Source organism: Buteo buteo, chromosome 26, assembly GCF_964188355.1.
Source record: "Buteo buteo chromosome 26, bButBut1.hap1.1, whole genome shotgun sequence".
Taxonomy (NCBI): Eukaryota; Metazoa; Chordata; class Aves; order Accipitriformes; family Accipitridae; genus Buteo; species Buteo buteo.
The window spans coordinates 14,319,478-14,339,380 of record NC_134196.1 but is presented as its reverse complement, the minus strand read 5'-3'; the positions used below and the strand labels follow the sequence as shown (position 1 = coordinate 14,339,380).

General features: G+C 40.8%; 1 protein-coding gene across 1 annotated transcript in view; it reads right to left on the bottom strand.

Annotated features, from left to right (window-relative positions):
* PTPRR (protein tyrosine phosphatase receptor type R) overlaps positions 1-10,406 on the bottom strand; it is a 154,485-nt gene extending 144,079 nt beyond the window's left edge. The window contains exon 1 of the mRNA XM_075057761.1: positions 10,346-10,406. Coding sequence (XP_074913862.1) covers positions 10,346-10,406 — 61 coding nt within the window. The remainder of the gene's footprint in view (positions 1-10,345) is intronic.
* Positions 10,407-19,903: the final 9,497 nt, after the last annotated feature.

Genomic DNA, 19,903 nt, shown 5'->3' with positions numbered 1-19,903 from the left:
CCCCTCTTTAATTTAGCTTCTCCTGTACAAGAGTATTGTCCTTCCTCAAAATTTCAGATTATCTTTAGTTGAATTTCCAGTCCCTGGAGTTTTGCTTCTAGAACCTCTACCAGCAGAAACACTTCATCTATTAAAGTATAACAAGAAGCTCCAGGGTGATGTAGAATGCATACTTTCGCATCTGAACATCTTCACTTCTTGTACTAATTTCAGTTTTTCCACCATTGCCACCAGTTGCCATCTTTGTCTTCATCATCCTTCTTGAAAGGAAAATTGGAAAAATCCCTATGAAACTCCCTGATCTGCTAGTTCCAACTGTTCTGCTTGCTATGTTCACCTGAACTGTGTTAACCTTATTTTCTTAGTTGTCTGCAGAAACACACAAGATAAAACAATTTCCGTCCTGAATTTAAAAAAAAAAATAAATCCAATCTACAGAAGAATGATGGAGAACGGGTCAGTAGAAGTCCATGTGAAATATCCATATGGTCCCAGTACATGGGAAGCACAAAATTTTCTCATTATAACAGACGGGTAAATCACAAGAACGCTAGATAGCACACGCTGCTAAGCCTGTCTTGCACTACAAATTTGTATTATATATGAAGAAATGAAAGCCTATAATAAATAGTGAATCTGATGTGAAAGATGTTGTGGGCACTGACTTCCCAGCTGGCCTCTGCTTAACAGAGAAATCCCAAGATTTCTCTAGACTGTCTTGACTCCCTGAATAGTCTCAGACAGTTGACATTTTATTTTAAAGCAACCTGCCAGAAAATTGTTAGACACCCAATTCCCAAATACCTTAACTTTCGCTAAAATAGACAGATAAAAAACTTCAAGATAGTCAAGATCCATTAATAAGCCAGTAACACAGTAGCACGGTTTTCTCTTTTCAAAACATAAAAATATCACAGCTTTACAGATTTTTTTATCTCACATCCTCTAGAGCCAGAAACCAGAACTTTATTTGACTGGAAAAGGAGAGTCCCAGAGGGACATAACATTCTTTTCTAAACCTGATAGGGCCAAGATAATGGTGCCTAAAGTCTTGACGTGTGCCTGGAAAAACAATTTGAGGTCATTGTCTTAAGTCTTATTATTTGGTTTAATCTGAACAAATTAGATTCATACTAAGGTATGTTCCTGAACATTCCCATTTTTCTGTAATGAGAGGTATACCATATATTTAATACTTGTAAGTAGTGCAGTCACCCCAAATCCATCAACAGAACTGCTGTGCTATACCTGATTAGTAAGTAAAATGCACATGTGAGTACAGACACATAGCGCCTATGTTTCAAAACTCACAATTAATACTATAACTAGCACTATAATAACACTGAAGTCTCTTTATAGTTACAGATATCTTGGTATATTACACAGCTTGAGATTTTCATGCTAACAAAATGGAAATTGGAGGAAAAAAGGCAGAAAATGTAGAGTCATTTCATAAGGGAAAAACATGCTGAAACTTGACTGATTGGTTTCAAAGATAAATTTAACGCAAATGCAATCTGAGTTAACAGTACTTAATGCTGTTGCCAAATAATGTCTCATTTTCAGTAAAAAGACTTATGAACTTGGGTAATTAAATTTTCTACCCAGAGGTCCCCATGCTTTTTTAATTTCCACTTAGCTTGCCGTTCTGAAAGATGCTCTTTGTCCCATACAACCTTTCTTCACACCTTAAAAACCAGTGTCAGACTTTGGATAGGCTTGGTCTCCATCACCTCTTGCACAATAGAATCATAGAATCATTTAGGTTGGAAAAGACCTTCAAGATCATCGAGTCCAACCATCTCCCATGCCCACTAAACCATGTTATGGAGTACCCTATCTACACGCTTTTTGAATACTTCCAGGGATGGTGACTCAACCACTTCCCTGGGGAGCCCGTTCCAATGTCTGAATGGTTCATCTCTTCTTGAACAGCCACCCAGAATCATGGTGAAAGGCAGGTCAACGTACTTATGCAGACCATTGGTCAATCCTCTCCAATAATGCCAATGTTCCTACAGCTAGGAGATTCATTGCCTGCCTCTTTTTAGTCCATTGAGATGGAAAGGGACTCACACCCTGCAGAGCAGAGTTTACAGTTCTCTCTTGCCTATACAAGGGCCAAGTAGATGTTGGCTCAGAGGGAGGGGGGAAAAGAAATCTCTCTTAGCATCTGTGCTAAAATTCTTGATGTCATGCTAGCCATTTATGAGCGTGGCTCTAACTCTCAGGAGTCCCGTCTGCAAAGATGCTAAGGGAAATGCTAACTACTGGTAATTTCTAGACATAGGATAAACACTACTATAGGTTTAAAAGACTTCTGTCTTCTCTGGGCTGTGAAGGTTGTCCCTTGTGGTGCAGGCAACAGGACCTTCCTTTGGCTAGGACTTTGAAAGATATAAAATCTATTGTTTTATTCCTGTTTCATCTATCTTGCCAGGAAAATAAAACAACAACCCAACATATCAAGAGGAGTCAACATATCTGGTGGGAAATAAAAATGTCTTAAATGATATTGAAAGCACAAATGAAAACAAAAGCTGTCTGGAGGCAATATGCCATGCATCTGTACCATCTAGTTAACAGTATGTCTTCCTGTCAGCGAAGTAGTACATCAATCAAATCTAAATCTCATTACGATAGGCTATGCAGTTTTAGCCAAACACAGACTACTGTTCAACTTCAGCGAGGTGGACCAAAAATTATTACCAATAAAATAGAGTTAAACAGTGGCTAAAGTATGACTTCATCATTAGCTGTACAGCAGAACATACTTTCAAAAGTGCTCTTGTGAGGCAAACCACGCAAACCTGAAAAGGAAGAATATGAATCCACTTGCTGGTTTGGTAGCACATGTATGAAGCAACACATTGGAAGTTCTGAAACTGACAAAAGAATTTACCTGGGAAAATACTTTCCCACATATAACAGTCCTTGTAGCAGAGGGACTTGCAGGCTGTGACTCTTTCCATCATTCAGAGAATAACGCCAAAACACAAAGCCTGATCAGATCCTTCCTTCACACCACAGCTTCCTCTTAAGACAAAACCTGTTAGAATCATACAAATGAAGCTATTCCCTACCCAAAGTAGGCTGCTAGACCTAACGATCCTTCACTGGGCATGCTTCTGCATAGCCTCTCACAGCCTCCTTCAGCTAGAATTTCTCATCCTTGTTCCATTCAAAGTCTTGTTCATGAACAAGGGTGAAGCACATCTTATACATATAAGTAAAGCTGAGAGTTTATTGTTCATGTAATGAAAATCTTAACAGTCTAATTCAAGAAGCATCATTAGCCTAGATCTAATTTTTATAGAAAAACAAAGAATAATAATACAAAAAGTTACAATAATAGCAATAATACAATTAAAATTGTCTATCCCTTTCCCTGCTGTGCTGGTTTTGGCTGGGGTAGAGTTAATTTTCTTCACAGTAGCTAGTATGGGGCTATGTTTTGGATTTCAGCTGGAAACAGTGTTGATAACACAGGGAAGTTTTAGTTATTGCTGAGCAGTCAGTGCTTACACAGAGTCAAGGTCTTTTCTGCTTCTCCCCCCACCCCACCAGCGAGCAGGCTGGGGGGGCACAAGGAGTCAGGAGGGGACAGAGCCGGGACAGCTGACCCCAGCTGACCCAAGGGACATTCCAGCCCATAGGACGTCATGCTCAGCACATAAAGCTGGGGGAAGAAGAAGGAAAGAGGGGATGTTGGGAGTGATGGTGTTTGTCTTCCCAAGTCGCCGTTAGGCGTGATGGAGCCCTGCTGTCCTGGAGATGGCTGAACACCCGCCTGCCCATGGGGAGTGGGGAATGAATTCCTTGGTTTGCTTTGCTTGTGTGCACAGCTTTTGCTTTACCTATTAAACTGTGTTTAGCTCAACCCATGTGTTTTCTCACTTTTACCCTTCTGATTCTCTCCCCTGTCCCACCAGGGGAGGAGCGAGTGATCGGCTCCATGGGGCTTAACTGCTGGCTGCAGTTAAAGCACAACACCTGGTGTTAACGTTCACCCTTCCGCTGCTTCTCTGGCTCCTAAGGTCCGTGGTTTCACACTGGTGTCGGCAATGGAGGGATGTTATGAGGAGTTGTCGGCGTCTGGAGTCCTTCGCCAGGAGGAATATGATGTTCACGCTGAGGGATTCTTCATCCTCCTCTCTTCTTCCTTCCTCTTAGGGCCAGATAGATATAGAGATATATATATATATATATTTGTTTGCTAACATGCATTTACACCTTTCTCCAATTGGTCTGCAGCTCCAGGTTACTTCTGAATTTACTATAAATGGTGCCATGTACATATGTTAGATACTACTTCTCCGCTCTCTTTGTTAACCCCTAAAAGCGTTTTCTCAAGCTCCAGCTCCGCATTTTTACCCATTACTGAGCTTTTTATAGTATACGGTCTTCAGTGCCAAGCCTGTGCCCCATCTCTTACCATCCCACGCCTGCACTCCTCTACGCCAGATCTCGTGCCTCCACGCTCAGTGCCTCTGCTGTTCTACAAAGCCCGTGTTACTGCTACCTGTATAAACCAGAGCTGTACCATGAAAAGATAAACAACCTTAAAACAGCTATAGATGCTTAGTCAATTAGAGAAACTGCTGTCAGAGCTAAACCAAGTAAAACAGGCAGGTCAAGGAAAGTTTGGGCAGAGCAGGCCTGACAGTCTCCAGTCATGACGTGTTGCAAACTCCGTACAAAGCTTATGGCTTTGTTACTAGCAATGGCAACACCATATTACAGGGCTAAAAGGTCACAGTCCTTCACAGGAAGGGTTCTGCACTTTCCTAGCTAGGTCCAGTAATCAAAAGGTCAGGCCTTTTGCAGCAGAGGAACAGTACCCATGACAAGTCAAAATTCAGAGCAAGAAAGGCACACCGGAGCTAAGCAAGCAAAGAACAGGACAATTGTAAAAATTTGGAAAAATATTCTGATTTGCCCTTAAAGAAACTGTTCAGAACTTTTGACCAAAACAAAAAATTCGGACAAAATCAATTTGTACAAAATGTGTGTATAAATATGTGTGCAGGTGTATATACAATTCGGTTTTGTATGTGTTTGTGTATGTAAGAGCGAGCAAGCACATGGATGCATGTGTGAGAGCACAAGAGTACCACACGAGAAGGAGGCAGCACACACAAGAGAGGGAGAGGGAGAGAGAGATGATTGCAGGGAATTTTTCTCCTTTTCTAATAAGCAATCTGCTGAAAATAGGAACAACTGCAAATTCATTTTTGCTGAATTTGTCCTTTTCAGTAGGGAAAAAAAAAAAATGCCCTGGCCAAAAATATCCACAGCTACAGTGAATTTGAATTAAGCACTAGTAGTATCTTTTTCAAAAAGACACTTTGCATCTCGTTTTATAGCCTGCTGCCTGATATGTCAATAATGCAACTGGATACCACAGACCATTGATTGCACTAGGTCTACTCATGTGAATTAAGAGATGAGCCATTGGTCCCAAAGGCACTTAAGTGTTCTGCCATACTTATGCCCTGGCACTAATGTACAGTATAGTCTCACATCAGACTTTTTTTTTCCAGAAGGTGTGAGAAAGTGCTGCATCAATTTGCTAATTTTGTCATCACTGTCATTTTCCAAATAAAGGTTGTGGCTAAATTCTGCTCTACATAACGTGGATGTAAATATATAGTATCTCCATGAAATATATAGTATCTCCAAGGAAATCAGCAGCTAGTAACGAAGGGAAGTGAGGTTCAGTCTTAAAGTTTTGGCTGGGGTTTTTTGCAGTAATACTGCTCTAGGAAATCACATTGAGAATTTCTGAGCAGATCTTACTAAGCTTCTCCAAGTACTTATTCCAACACCATGCTGAAAATCCTCCAGGACAATGACTGTGCTTTATGGAGTAAGAGTCCTACCCCTCCTTCTAGTCCCCCACATCAAGCCTCATAACATCCCCATGGAGGGGACCACCACCAAACACGGCCACCTACCGTTATCTCATTAGCCTCCTTCTAGAGAGACACATTCCCCCAAGAGCACATTTCATGGTTTTTCAGCAAGTCTCCTGCTTCACTCTCCAGAGAAGCTGAAACCAGCCTTTGCTGTCTAAGATGCTTCAGTCTTTTCATAATACAACAAATGAAATTAGGCAGGGATTCCAAGATCACAAACCTCAGTAATTTCCTAATGGATGTACTGAACATAAATCTCTCGTAGAAGATGATGTCTTTCAAAATTATGAATAGCAAGAATTTCCACATGTAAAAACATGACAAGAGTCTCTTTTCCAACTGAATACTTCCTCAAAAATATGAAGTCAGATACTGAATTATGAAACTATTGCTCCCCAACAGAACCTTTAAAGAGACAAATGACTACCCTCTGATTATCCACGAGTCTACTAATAAAAGGCACAAATGTCTATTCTAGTAAAAACACCCACTCATGGCCAGCAATATGTTTTTTAAAGAAGGCAATTATAAGTACCAGCTTCATTTAGATTATGTTAGTGTAACGAAGCAGAATTCCAATACATTTTTTAAATCAATAGCTCCTTCACACTCACTCTAGATGTATTTAGAAGCTAGCACTATTCGCTCATTAGCATGAGGTTACTGAAATGGATCCGATTGCGACTGCATTTTGTGCAGATCTCACCTCAACCCTAGAAGTACAGACCCCAGATTTTCTTATCTTTGTGACAGAGCTTGTGCATTTTACAGAAAATAGGCCCCCCAAACTCTTAAGTAAAACCTGCAGTCCACTCAAGTCATTTCCAACTATGAGAATACCACGTGGTGCATGTTTGACCAGGAAAGCTGAAGTACTACTTTCTGCACAGCAGAACTAGTAAAATCACTCTTTGGTAATAATTAACTGAGAACCAGCCTAGCATATTTATAACATATGTTTCTACACCTAGTGCATTCTACCCAAAGGAGTGTTAGTCTCTGGTCAAAGAAATTTCAGTTTTGATATAAGCAATCCTCATGTTATTACAGCATTGCCCCAAGAAGATAAAATGCCACTATTTCCTACCCTGAATTTCACCTGATGGGCTTGGGGAATGGATCCATAAAGAGGTTGAGACAAGGTTCTACATGCTTCCTTTTGGCTAGTAGGGAAGTATTGGTTCTTAAGGTTGGACTTAAGGCTTTCAATGCATCCCTTCACTGATGAAAAGAATAATAAACAGGTAACAGGAGCCCTTAGCAGCTAGCATAAGGCCTTTGCTCAAAAAACCATGGCTTGGATGACCTGACCAAATCTTCAGTTGTTAACTCTCTGCTTTTCCAGGACCAGGGTTTGCTCATCTTAAAAGCAAATTCTGCAAAAGTCCTCTCTTAAAGAGATATTTTTAACATAAGGCAGGTGTTGGGTTGACCTGGTGTTTGTTAACTAAGTTCTTTTCCAGTCTAGTTGATCTTCCTAGCCTATTTCTTGTGACCGGGTATTTAATTAAACATATATTTTAATCCCGTTCACGAAATTTGTTAAAAAAGAAAATGAGGTGAGAAATAGTTAATTACTTGAGTAATCTGGATGACTCAAATGGCTCTCTAATTACAAGTTAGTCTAATGCATCACTTTGTGGTTTTGCTACCACCTGCTATTCTTTTACAAGGAAACAATGCTTCCTAGTCATCTTGGGAGACAGTAGTTTTTTATTGCAAGAACATGTATTAGATCATACCTACTAAAAACAAGTATAACCTGCACTGTCGTGCACTCTCTCATGCAATGCGTAATGTAAGTTGAAGGTTCATGCTGACCTGTAATCAGTTGCTGCAGATTTAGGTCTTCATCCAACAGCAAGCTCTATATAGGTTGATTACTCCACCTGCTGCACTCAGCAGAAGGGCCTAATTCTGTTTTCAGAGATGCACACACAAGTGTCTTTGATTTCATCAAGCAATGTATGGGTATACCGACAGCACAACTGGATTTAGTTTTCTGTTTACACAGCTGTCATGCTTTATAGGAATTAGTATCTAAATCAACTTAGTAAAACAGTACCTTTTTAAGCACATGAAAATTCCTGATTACATTTTTTACAAGAATATTTTCCATTTTTTGTGTGAATACATATGTGTCTACTGTAACACAACCGTAGTAGAATTGTCTTTCCATAGGAGATCAGATTTGCTATATGACATGCGTGATTTTTCCTTTGCAAAGCACTATTTAAACACATTAGAGAATTAATTCTTTTTGCTGTAGCATTAGCTCAAGTAAATGTAGACTTACGTTTTCTCTAAAATCTATTATCACCAACTGATACCAAGGGAGATTTTGTTAACGTCTGCTGACTGTCTTTGGCATTCCCTAGAAACATGCTTCATATAAATTCAGCCTCAGAACAAAAAAGCCAAGCAGTTTCCACCACATTACAAAAAAATTGATATGCAGGGTATAATTTGTGACCTAGCACTAGTGGCAAGTGGAATGCATTTTGTGATTCCACATGAACCAAAGCTGAAAAATCACTGTCAATAATTCATAAGTTTAGCCGGTACATAAAAGATGTCCAAAGTGGTAGCCTGTGTAAGACCATATTTTCTACTTGCATCAGATAAAACAGAGAAACCTTAGCAGTTTAAGCTTGCTATGTTATTTCACCACTGTGACATCTTTGATGACTTCCAACAAGAGCAAGTTTTATGCAGCCCTGCCTTAGAGGAAGCCCAGCTCTTGCGCTCAGTGGGAGCCGTGCCCAATACGCAAAGATTGAATTCAGCTCCTGTCCATCCTCCCTGTTGCCTCCTCTGAAAAAATTATTTTCCAAGATTGCCCAGGGAACAAAGTAGCACCATATAAACATCTATTTTACTCTCTTTTTCTCATGACTAGAGACATTTTCATAATAAAGGCCAACCTTTGTTTGTAAGCATTCCCAGGAACTTAATGAAACAAGTAAAACTTAGTAAGGAAAGTAAATGGCTTACTGGCAGGATATAAACCCAGTTTCCATTCGTAGGATAGAAAAATGAAGCGCATGAAAACTAATGCAAAGTCCACTATTAATAGAGGATACATTGAGATCAGAAGGCATGTTATGTCAAATAGAGGCTGTACACTAATTTTGTACAGATGATCCTTTTAATACACATTGTAAAAGAACAACCTAAAAGCAGCTTAAGGCTTTTATTAAAATGGATCACGAAATGCTCACTATCTTTCAGTCAATAATCTCTTGCACATATGAATACAAGGCATAACAGCATGAGCTTCCTAACTATAGATATACAGGAAAGAGGCTCCTGAGATTTTATGAAGTGTAGCCTAATATTCCAGGGCAATAAAATACCAATAAGCGAGGCAAACCACTTCTCCTGACAACTGCAAACAAAAGAATGCAGTGCCTGCTTCCCAATGTATCCATATGAACAACTATTTTCATAACACAGCTTATTTTTTTGCAGGAGGGAGGCGGCATACGTGCTCGTGCACCGCTTCCACATTAAGAGAGACATGAAGTTCAACTATTACTTTTAATGATTCTGCAAGAAAACAATGCAAATTAGTTGCATCTTAAAAATCTCTTCTAAAAACAACATTCCCAGGAGCAAAAGAATCAGTACCTGGGCATTTAACTGCTGTTCTTAATTAAACTTCAGTGAAGTTAAAAGCGGGGTGCAACAGCCATTTACTACTTCAGAAGTAGCTATGCTTGCCATAAATGATAAAACAAAGAAGCTCTTCAACTTAGTACTGATTGAGAACTTAACACAATTATACAGTTACCGCAGATTTGATTTCCGTCCTAAGAGTATATATGTTTAAGTCTGTACAGGAGAGAGAGAGGCTCTGAAAAGAAGCAGTTTTTCCACGATTTAAAAGAAGTCCGAGGTTTACGCCAGCAACACAAGCTAGGACTACCAGAACGAAACCGGCGGTGGAACTTCACGTACGTACTAGGGCGCTCGTCGCTCACCACATTTCTGAATGAGGCACACGTTTTGCTAGCAAAGCAGAGAGAGGATTTATTATCCCCGCTCCAGCCGAAACGCCTGCTGTCGCAGCTGAAATTCCCCTTTCTAAAAAACCCTGCCGCCACGAGCAAACACAAGTAGCAACGCCTCCCCCCCCGAGTAATAAAAATAATATTTTTTTTTGGGGGGGGGGGGGAGAAGAAAAAGGGATGAAGAGCCACGATGTTGGATTCCGCTGCCCCAGCCCCACGCGGTCTCCGGGGCCGCTCCGCGGGGCGCGCAGCGCGGGGCTCTCCCGCCGCCCGCTGTCCGCGGTGCTGAAAGACGCCGGGACCGAGCCCGCCGCCGCCGCCGCCCGCCGCCGCCGCCACAACAGGTGCGCCGGCGGGTTCAACCCGGTACCCGCCGCCTCCCCCCCCCGCCCCGTCCCGGCCGCCCCCGCTCACCTGAGGCGCGGAGCTGGAGCAGGAGGCACAGCGCCCGGAGACACGCGGCCGCCCGCCGCATGGTGCGACGAGCAGCGCTGAGGCGAGGCGAGGCGAGGCGAGGCGAGGCGGGCAGCCCCGCGCCGCCGCCGCCGCCGCCGCCTCCCGCTTCGCCCGCCCGCCCCCGTCAGTGAGCATGCCTGGGAGCGGGCTGCGCCTGCGCAGCGCCGCGCGGGCGGGAGGGCGGTTGAAGGCGGGCGGGAGGGCGGCTGAGGCGGGCGGTTGCCCTCGGCTGCCGCCTCAGCGCGGGGTGAGGCGAGGGGCGAGTCCGGGAGGCGGGAAGCGGCGGTGACGGGGTCTGGGGGTCGGTTCTTCCACCGGGAAGATGGTTGTGGAAGGGTCGCGGGGAACAGAAGGGTCCGGGGATGTGAGGAGAAGGGAGAGATCGCCGGTGCCAGCCGCACCGTACGGGCAGGAGGCGGTAGCGGGGGGGCGGTTTCTCCCTCAGCTCCCGGCTGAAGCGGAGAAGCGGTGGGGGTTTGGGGTCTCCCCAGTCTTGCAGGGCTGATGGGGCTCCCCTCGGGAGGTTTGGCGTGCCTGGGAGGACTTTGAGGGTGTGTGGTTCTGCGCTTGCAGCGGGGGCAGTCCTCCCCTTCGATATGTTGTGAAACACGTTGTGTCGTCAAGTAAGCAGTCGGCAGAAAAACCGCGGGATGGGAATCACGGCTGATACCAAAACGAAGTAACATTTGATTGGGATCTGCTGAACTCCAGGCAGTGGTTCAGACCAGACTGATGCAACACCTACTCGCGAGACACTTAGGAATTTTAATTACACGGCTATCGGAGACCCGCATAAAAAGGCCAAATGTGAAGCAGCCCTGTAACAAGATCATTTTCTGAAGTTGAGTTTAATTGATCACAAGAGTCACTGGAGGCTAACCTTGAGAAGAGGCAGATGTGTCACCCGGCAAGTGATCCGTCCACAGCCTGCTGCTGGACGTGGCAAGCGGTGTACGCGCACGGCCGGGGCTGCGGCTGAAATGGTGCGTCCTAAGTAGAAAATAACAAAGGGGATTAACAGAGCTTGCTTGCTTCTAACTGGCTTTAAATGAACCTGTGTGCGGGAATTTTTCTTCATATGAAGATGGGAAGCGCTGCACGGGGCCTGATGTCTAGATGCGGTTGCATGTGTGACTGTCCGTATGCAAATGAGCTTCCTTTGCCAGCCCCCGCTCGGCTGTTCACATGCGTATAGACACTTAGGTCGTTCGCTTGACAGCAACGTAAGTGAAAAAAGGCTCGGGTCGGCAGACAGCACTCGATCTCCAGCTCTGCCTGAGACGGGGAATTAAAATGATCAAGGGGATTTTTGAGCAAGGAGTGGTATTTGAGCCCTGTCATCTCAGCAATATCTTTTGTAGGTATTTTGCCTCAGATGCCCTGCTAAGTTGTGAGATTTCTGCTGCTCCCTCTACTGAAATGATAATTTGCTGGGGGTATATACAAATTGCAGCATGTCCTGTTCCAGTTTAATCCTATTAGTTCTGACTAGTAGAAATAAAACCTAAAAGAAGTGAAAGAAAAAAGTCTATCTGTGTGGTGCACCCCACTTGTGCCCCCACAACTGCAGTTCCTATGTGCCCAGGCCTCAGAGGTTTACATATAGGAAAAGCAAGTAGGGGGCTGTACTTACTTAACTTCCCTCAGTGAGCCGTGCAGTGCAAATTACAATTTAGCAACTCCTAGGGAAAGACAAAAGAAAAATTTACTTACAGTACTCTGATGTTTTGTTATTGTCCACAAGTCATCACCCTTGTGTGTTCTAGGTAAGGATTGAGGGTCAAATATGTCAACAGGATAACTCCACTGAAGCTAATGGTATTGATTTGTCCCCATGTGGTTACAGATGAAGCAGCTGTGGTTTCATATGATCGAGCGCTGGAGCAATATCCACTCACCTCACTTGCAGAGCCCTAAGGCACAAAGACCAGATGACTCACCACTACTCTGTTAAGAAAATTGTTTTCCACTGGGGAAATGTCTTGAGATACGGTTTTGAGCCCACATCCAAGAAAACATTTAGGCTTCCAACTCATACTTAAGCTGAATTCAGTAGGAAGCTAAGACTAAATAATTCGCTGAATTTTATATCAATGCATCCTTTTTAAAAGGCAGTCTCATCAATGCAAAATGGAAGCATTACTGTGGAGTGGGAAGCTGTTACACAGAAAGCCAGCTAACACATGTTGCATCAGCTTGAATTCTCTAGCTTCACTGATTTTTTATTTTTTTTTTAATTTCCAAATATAGAACATGGTATTAACAGAGTGGAGATCACTAGTGTGTGACTTACTCTAAGAGAGCGTATTAAGTCTAGAGCTGAATTAAGTGTTCAGCTGAATGCTGAATATTAACAATATTCATAAGTGAGGTAAATGGTATGGGATATTGCTAATTCTTTTCAATGTTTTTTCCATAGTACCTTTTCTCTTCTGATGTGACAGATTGAGTATGCTGCTGAGACGTCACACTCGATATTGGTCACAATTAAGAGACTGGTCCAAGTGTTAGAGTTCTTACTGATTTTCTCCCCTGTCACACTGAGTAGACCATCTTCCTTGTCTGGGAATCGTTTTGCACTAGACTTCCATTAAGAAATTGCTTTAAGAGGAAGCTAAACCAATGAAAGCCAAATTCAAAACCAATCTTCACTTTAAGAGGGCAACAATACATAGATTAGCAAGCAGAGAATATATCTGAAGAAGAGAGAATCACACTTTTGTCTAAGATGAATGATACGGATGGTCATATATGTTGTCCCTTGACAAGCTTCAGCAGAAAACTGAAGCACTGTGTGATAATAAATGAAAGCGGGTTGGAGGCAGAGGAGGGGTGAAGAGGAGGTTATATGCATAGATTAACGGATTCTTTGGAGAGATGAATGCAAATGAGAAAAATAACTACTTTTTGGTGTGTGCATGTGTGTGTATACAGCAATCTCAGCAGAGGAAAGCTCATGACATGTACAATTAGGTCTCATGCTAAATGATACTGCTAGGATGGGAAGAGGGGTTCTTTTAATACAGTGCAGAAAGGTAACAGCTACAGGAAGAGGGTCAGGGAGTAGCTTGTGTCCTGAGAGATTGCCTGTGGGCAAAATTATTATTGTACCAATGCAAATGCATCATATTCCTTAATGAGTATTGTCATTATAGGATTACAGCCTTTTAAAGTGGTCTGAGACTCTCTGGTGTATTTTTGGCAGAATCTCTAATATACACATGAAAAACTGACACTGACTCAGCTGAGAGACGACAAAAACTTTGAGAGAGAGAGAGAGAGTATGCAAGGGTGTTTTATTCTCTGAGCCAACGCATTTGTGGCTATGCATGTAGATCTGAAACTTCAAGACCATTATCCAGATTTTGGCAAGACCATGTTATATTTTTTATATAATTTTAATTAGGGGTTTTTTTTCTAAAGAAGTTGACTATGGCTTAAGTGGAAACAATTCACTCCTATTTGGTGAGGCTGTTTGGAAAGAATCAAATGGATTAAGGGGTACCTGACCAAAAGCTGCCTATTAAAGACACAAAGCAGACAACTGTTACTCCCCGGTGTGAGCAGCTAAAGTACTCAATGAGACCTGTAAAGGGCTGGGGTAGCCCTAACCAGTACTGAGGGCAAGGCATGTGTTCTTGCAAATGTATTTAGCCATGCTGATTACTTCCCTTCCGGCAGCCAGTTTCATTCATGCATTTAGATTGCCACTGAAGTTACATTATTTTCTTCTGATATGGAGATATATAGCTTTGGGTGACCTGCTTTCCAATGCAGTGCCCAAAAGCTATGGAGTTCTACAGTATTTTCAGGCGTTTACAAAGCTGCAGATAGAGGGGAAATGGAGCTGGCAATTCAGGCGCTCGTTATGGTTTTCTCTGTATTTTTCATGTGAAGGAGGAGGGGAATGAATGTGATGTGGAGCTGCTTATTCACACCAGATTGATGATAGCTTGTCTCAGCATTTTTTATTTAGTGGTAAAATACTTTTAAACAGATTTGAAATAGTAAGGATGGCTATTTATCTTCTTGCCCATGGCAAGGTCTTTTAGCACTGTTTCCATCTGAAGCCTAATTGTGCAAATGTGCCAGAAACGTCAGCTTTGCTTTCTGCTCTGCTGCCTTAGCTGTTCCATTGTTTTGCCTGAAAGTGGGACATGAAGACACAGGTCAAAATATTCCAAATATAGGTGTGGGCTTCACTTCACCTAACCTGAGCTATCTGCAAGGTAGGTATCTTCCCCTAAGCTAGTCATGCTGAGCTCCCTTTGTTATCAAGAGAGAGAAATAGGAAGTCCTAGAACATATTTCATCTGACCTGGTTTAGATGTCAACCTTGGGAAGAATCAAGCCCCAAAATGCCTATTTTTCTCCACCGACAGTAATGGGAATTTAAGATAATTAGCTCACGTATAGATAGGAATATTTGCTCAGGTTACTCTTACACTTCCTTACAAAGTTGTTCACCTGGGCAATTTTCCAGATTTCTAATTGGAGATATCTGTGTTTTTGAATTGGTGATAAACAACCCTCCACAAGGACATAATCAACAATTCTATGTTAGCAGACATTTTTGGCTCTCTGTCCAGGTCCATTCATATCAAGTATCTGGAAAAACAAGTGGCAGCTCTGATTTCATACAGCCCGGGTACTGTGTCACCATTTTCTCTGATCTCAAGTTCTCTCTTTTATGCTATTCATACCAGAGGGCAGTAAAGACATCATCCTCCGATGTTCTACCAGGGGCATCGAGATTTATAAAGTCAGGTACTGTCAATTACAACACAGACAGAAAAAGATGTAAAAAGAAGTTTCAGATTATCCTTAAAAGACCTTTAGTCAAGGCTAGGAATATCTCTCTTGAACTACACTTATTTGTATCGTCAGTTATTTTCTGTCAAAGTAATTTAATAGGATATACCTTTCTCATTAAATACCGGTAAAAAAACCACAACTATGTGTGTGTATACTAATATGCATTTAAATATGGAAGGCAAGTTACACATGGTTACTAATAACTACACAGCACATCTCTAAATGAAGCAGCTATGCTTGAGATTTACAGTAAGTTGCACAGTACAATTTATATGCTAGATTCAAGTCACTCAGCCCAAAAGTAACTAAATTTGTGTAGAGATAATAATAATAATGAGCTTCTGTCTCAAGTGAATCAAGCTTCAGGCAACTCTGATCTAATCCATAGATGCCAGCATTGGGGTAAGTTCAGGTTCAGATAAGATGAGGGAATTTGGGCATTTGTCTATTTGCAGTATTAGCCTCAGACAGTTTGCTTTGATGTTATATGTCAAGAAGTGTACCATTCCTTGAAATAGGAAATAAAAGAGAAATCAGTCAAAATCTTATTAATTGAATATGCCATTTTGTGCAAAGTTGACTTTCTTCTCCTAGCCCAAGTAAACAAGACCACACTGCCAGTCATCTCTCTCAGATTGGTTTAACATTCACTATTTTCTTGTATAAGCACAAAGCTTGATTTTAATGAATATTTGCCTGATTTGGCTGCCCATTGGCTTTTCAAACGATATTTCTAAAATATACTTGCAACTAGGAGTTGAGGTTTCAGTGCATCAAAACTTGCAGCACCTTGGGCTGGATGACAAGAACATGGACAGGAAACTGTCATCTGTCAATATCAAATTGATGTTCATGGAACATTAGGGGACGAGTGTCATAGCAGTTGTCCTCAGCAAATAACAAGTAAACATCTTGTATGATTAATATTCAGCCTGACACTGTTCAGAGATTCAGTGGGTAGAAGAATTTTTTCATTAATTATTTTGCTTTAGGGTATCATTTGATTAATTTTTGATTAGACACATGACATACCGTAAATGTAAAGGTCTTAACGTAATTGCCCTAGCCAAAAGGTTTAGATAATTGGTAGGACTGTTATCTCTTCATGTCAGGCTGAAGTTATACATGCGTTTGCTAAGGGAGAAGGTACCTGATCACCCCAAGACATCTCAGGTTAGCTCCGATAAAATCTCGGGATATAAACTCTATGTTTATCTATCTCTAGGTATTTTTTTTTTTTAAGTTTGGCGGCTGTTTTAAAGTATCAAATCTTCACCTTTCTACTCACACTGCTAGTTAACACACACAGACAATCCTGCTGAAGTTCATGGATGTCCTAAACAAGTCTTTTTCAGTGACCAGTCAAGACCATGGAATGAGATTCCATAGGTATTAAGAGCCATGGCAAAAGCTCATTTACTTTTATTCCAAGTCTGAGGCGTATTTCTTCAACCTTCCCTTATCCAGCATAAGGCCACAGCATAATGCACATAATATTTTTTGTAACATCTCTCTCAAACAATTTGCCTCTGGGGCAGAAGGTGGGGAAAAGAATAAACAACATCAGGCAGATGCTAGCCATGTTGCTTAATATGATTCTGGAAGGAAGACCAGTCTCACGGCAACAAATTGGTGTAAGTTGGACAGTATGGGTCTATGCACTGAGTTTGAGGAGCGTGCAGCACGCTCCTAAATCTTTAAAGAAGTCACAAATTTTCTTATTAGAAATATTACTTCTTGGGTGTTTTGTTTGCTTGCGTATTTTATAAATATAAACTGGAAAGCAGCAGTCTATAATAAATTCATGTCCCACTTAAATAATATATATAATAATATACTAAATTTATGTAACATAATGTTTAAGTAATGTTTAAAGTTAAATGTACTTTTGAAGAAGGTAATAAAGGAATCATCGAGAAGATAAAAAGCCTAGTGTGCACATTTTAAAAATAAATTCTTTATAGTAAAACGTTATCCAAGTTCCAGTCTACAGGTTTGGAAGTATTATTATGAATTATGAGGCCTGTATGACAATTTCCTAGCAAGCCTAGATATCCATGTATACCTAGTTTTGTTGAGAGTTGAAAGTGTTATTGTGATTCACAAATAAAACACCATTTATTCTTCAGGGAAGAGTCAGAGAACACTTAAATAAAAATTTCAGAACATCTCCAATTTTTAAGACTCTCTAATTAAGGTTTCCTGGCATCTTCTACTAGAGGGTGCTTTTTTTTTTCCAGTTGCTTCTAAAGCCTACAATTTTTTATAAATTTTATCTGAAATATTCCATGTCTCTTTTGGAGAGTTTGCTTAATTTTATTGCAACAAATTCGACTCTACCTGTTAATGCCAAGAGGTACCCATGAAAAAGATATTATGTCTAATATAGGCAAGCTTTTTATCGAAACTAAGAGCCATTCTGATGTCAGGATATATCTATGGTTGTTACTGTCAAATGTTGTCCCAAATTAGGCAAAGTGATGAGAACTAACATTTTCAGTGTGTGTACTTGAGTGTTTCTGGAGGCGGTGACTGCTGTTTGTTTCAGCTGGAAGCAAAATTCTCTCAAAATTTCATCTGCCCTGAATATACTCCAGTTCTAGTTGCTGGCTGGAATACTTGTAGGACATTTCATCAGAGCAAAAGTGTATGCTTCATTAGAAAGGTAGGAGGACTTCCTTGTAACTACTAATCTTAGCAGCAGGGAGTCATAAGGTGGCAGAATGGAGTACAGGGAACTTCTTTCTCTACCTGCTGCTGGCCTTGTAAAGGAGAAGCTCAAAGGGGAATATGGAAACAGGTATGAGTGGAAAGGAAAATCTTAGCAACATGAGACAGCACAGGCATTAATACTCTGATGCAGTCTGATTGCAAAAGGAAAAACTGAAGTTCAGTAATAGATGGGGAAAACACGAGAGACGAGACAGAAAGTGGTCAGGGAAACAGAAGGAGATGGCAATAGAAGCATGAGGGTCTGTGGACAGTAAAGTAAACACTGTAGTTTGGAAAAGAACGCCAGATTCTTTGTGGGTTGAAAAAACATGTTCCAATTTGCTGAGCAGCAAGTAATTTTATCCAAACAAAGAAATAAACAAAGCTCCCCTCTGCAATTTATAATCTGGAGAAATAAAAAATGAGAGGCCAACATTTAGTAATTGTTTCTTTTAATGCCAGTTTAGGGACTGCAGTCCTGCTCTCCTAGTCACATGGGCTCCCTCGCCAACACCTAGGGGACAGAATGGTTAAAGACAATGAAAATAATTGTCCTTATTAGCCATGATTTTTTAGTTGATAAAAAAGGAAAAGAAAAATTAAAACCAGAGCACAAAACAAAGGAAAGGCTATTTCATTTTAATTCTTTTTATTTATCCTTTTTGTGGAAAGGCTTTAACAAAGACTACATCACTGAGTGTAGTCTAACCATATGGAGTCTGGAATATCATACTTCTTCCAAGTAGCAGCAAGTCTTATCTTAATGTAACATAAGTAACAAAGCTAGTCTATAGCTGAATCAGTAATTCCAGCTAAGAATTGATCAGACCTGTGTAATGTATCACAGATAACCTAACCTGTAGGGTTATAGATGATCAACGGAGAGAAATTTTAAGTCTTATAAAATCTGGAAAGTGGTTTTATAAAAATAAGTCATTTGGGGAGTTGTCAAAAATAATAATCATATAAATATATCTCAATAGTCTCATATGAAAAATAAGGCTTTCTAATGTTCTCTATTCCCCTTAATATTTTAATTTAAATAGTAAATCAAGATCCTGGTAGTAACTTCAAAATAGATATATCAATCTAATTTCTTGGCAATGCTTTACCACTTTGTCTTTCACAGGACAATGCAGTCTTGTCATCATATTACAGAAACATTCATGAAAAGAAAATCAGTATTCCCAAGTGGTGTATTGCAGTGTTTTTGCTTCACCATTCATTTTCATTTATCTGGCTATTTCTTCATTTATATAAGCCAACAGACACACTATGAAAATTGCGGTAAACTTGAGAATAGGAACAAATGCTTTCTTTGGCTACTTGTTTTATAATCTCATTTTTTTATAACTTCGGTAAAGGAGGACCCCATCAGGTCAGAAGTGTGGGCTTCTTACTGTCTACAGGCTCATTATCTTTGTCCACCCCTAATACGCTCTTGACGTGTTTCCATCATGTGGCATCAAACCAAAGCTGTGTCCACCTTTGCTACTAATATGTGACTACTTTTTCTTGTGTTTCTGAAAAGAATAATCTTTTTTTCTTTTAAAATCTTTCTGATACTCAACTCTGTCATAACGTTTATTTTCTTGAAAATAATGTTCTTTCAGCCTTCTGAGACAAGCCTTGCTCTTTCTGGTGACATGCAAAGGTGGTCTAACTCTTCCTCAGTTGCTTTTTCACTTACAGTTGCTTTTACACTTTATTAGTGTGTAAACCACTTCCAAAATATAATTAGATTCCTACAAAGCACAAAGCTTTTTATACACTTTCCAACTTGCAGCATAAAAGGAAGTAGTGTTAAAAACTGAAGAATTGTAAACTTTTGTCTGGAGTCTTAAAAAAATATGTTTAGTGGTTTACGGATAAAGTATTTTATCTTTTAATGCTTGAAACTGATCCTTAACTAACAAAGGATGAGGAATTCCTTTGTTTATCCAGAGCAGTTCCTAGCGGAAAGTAATTCCTCCAAAACCTAACCCATAA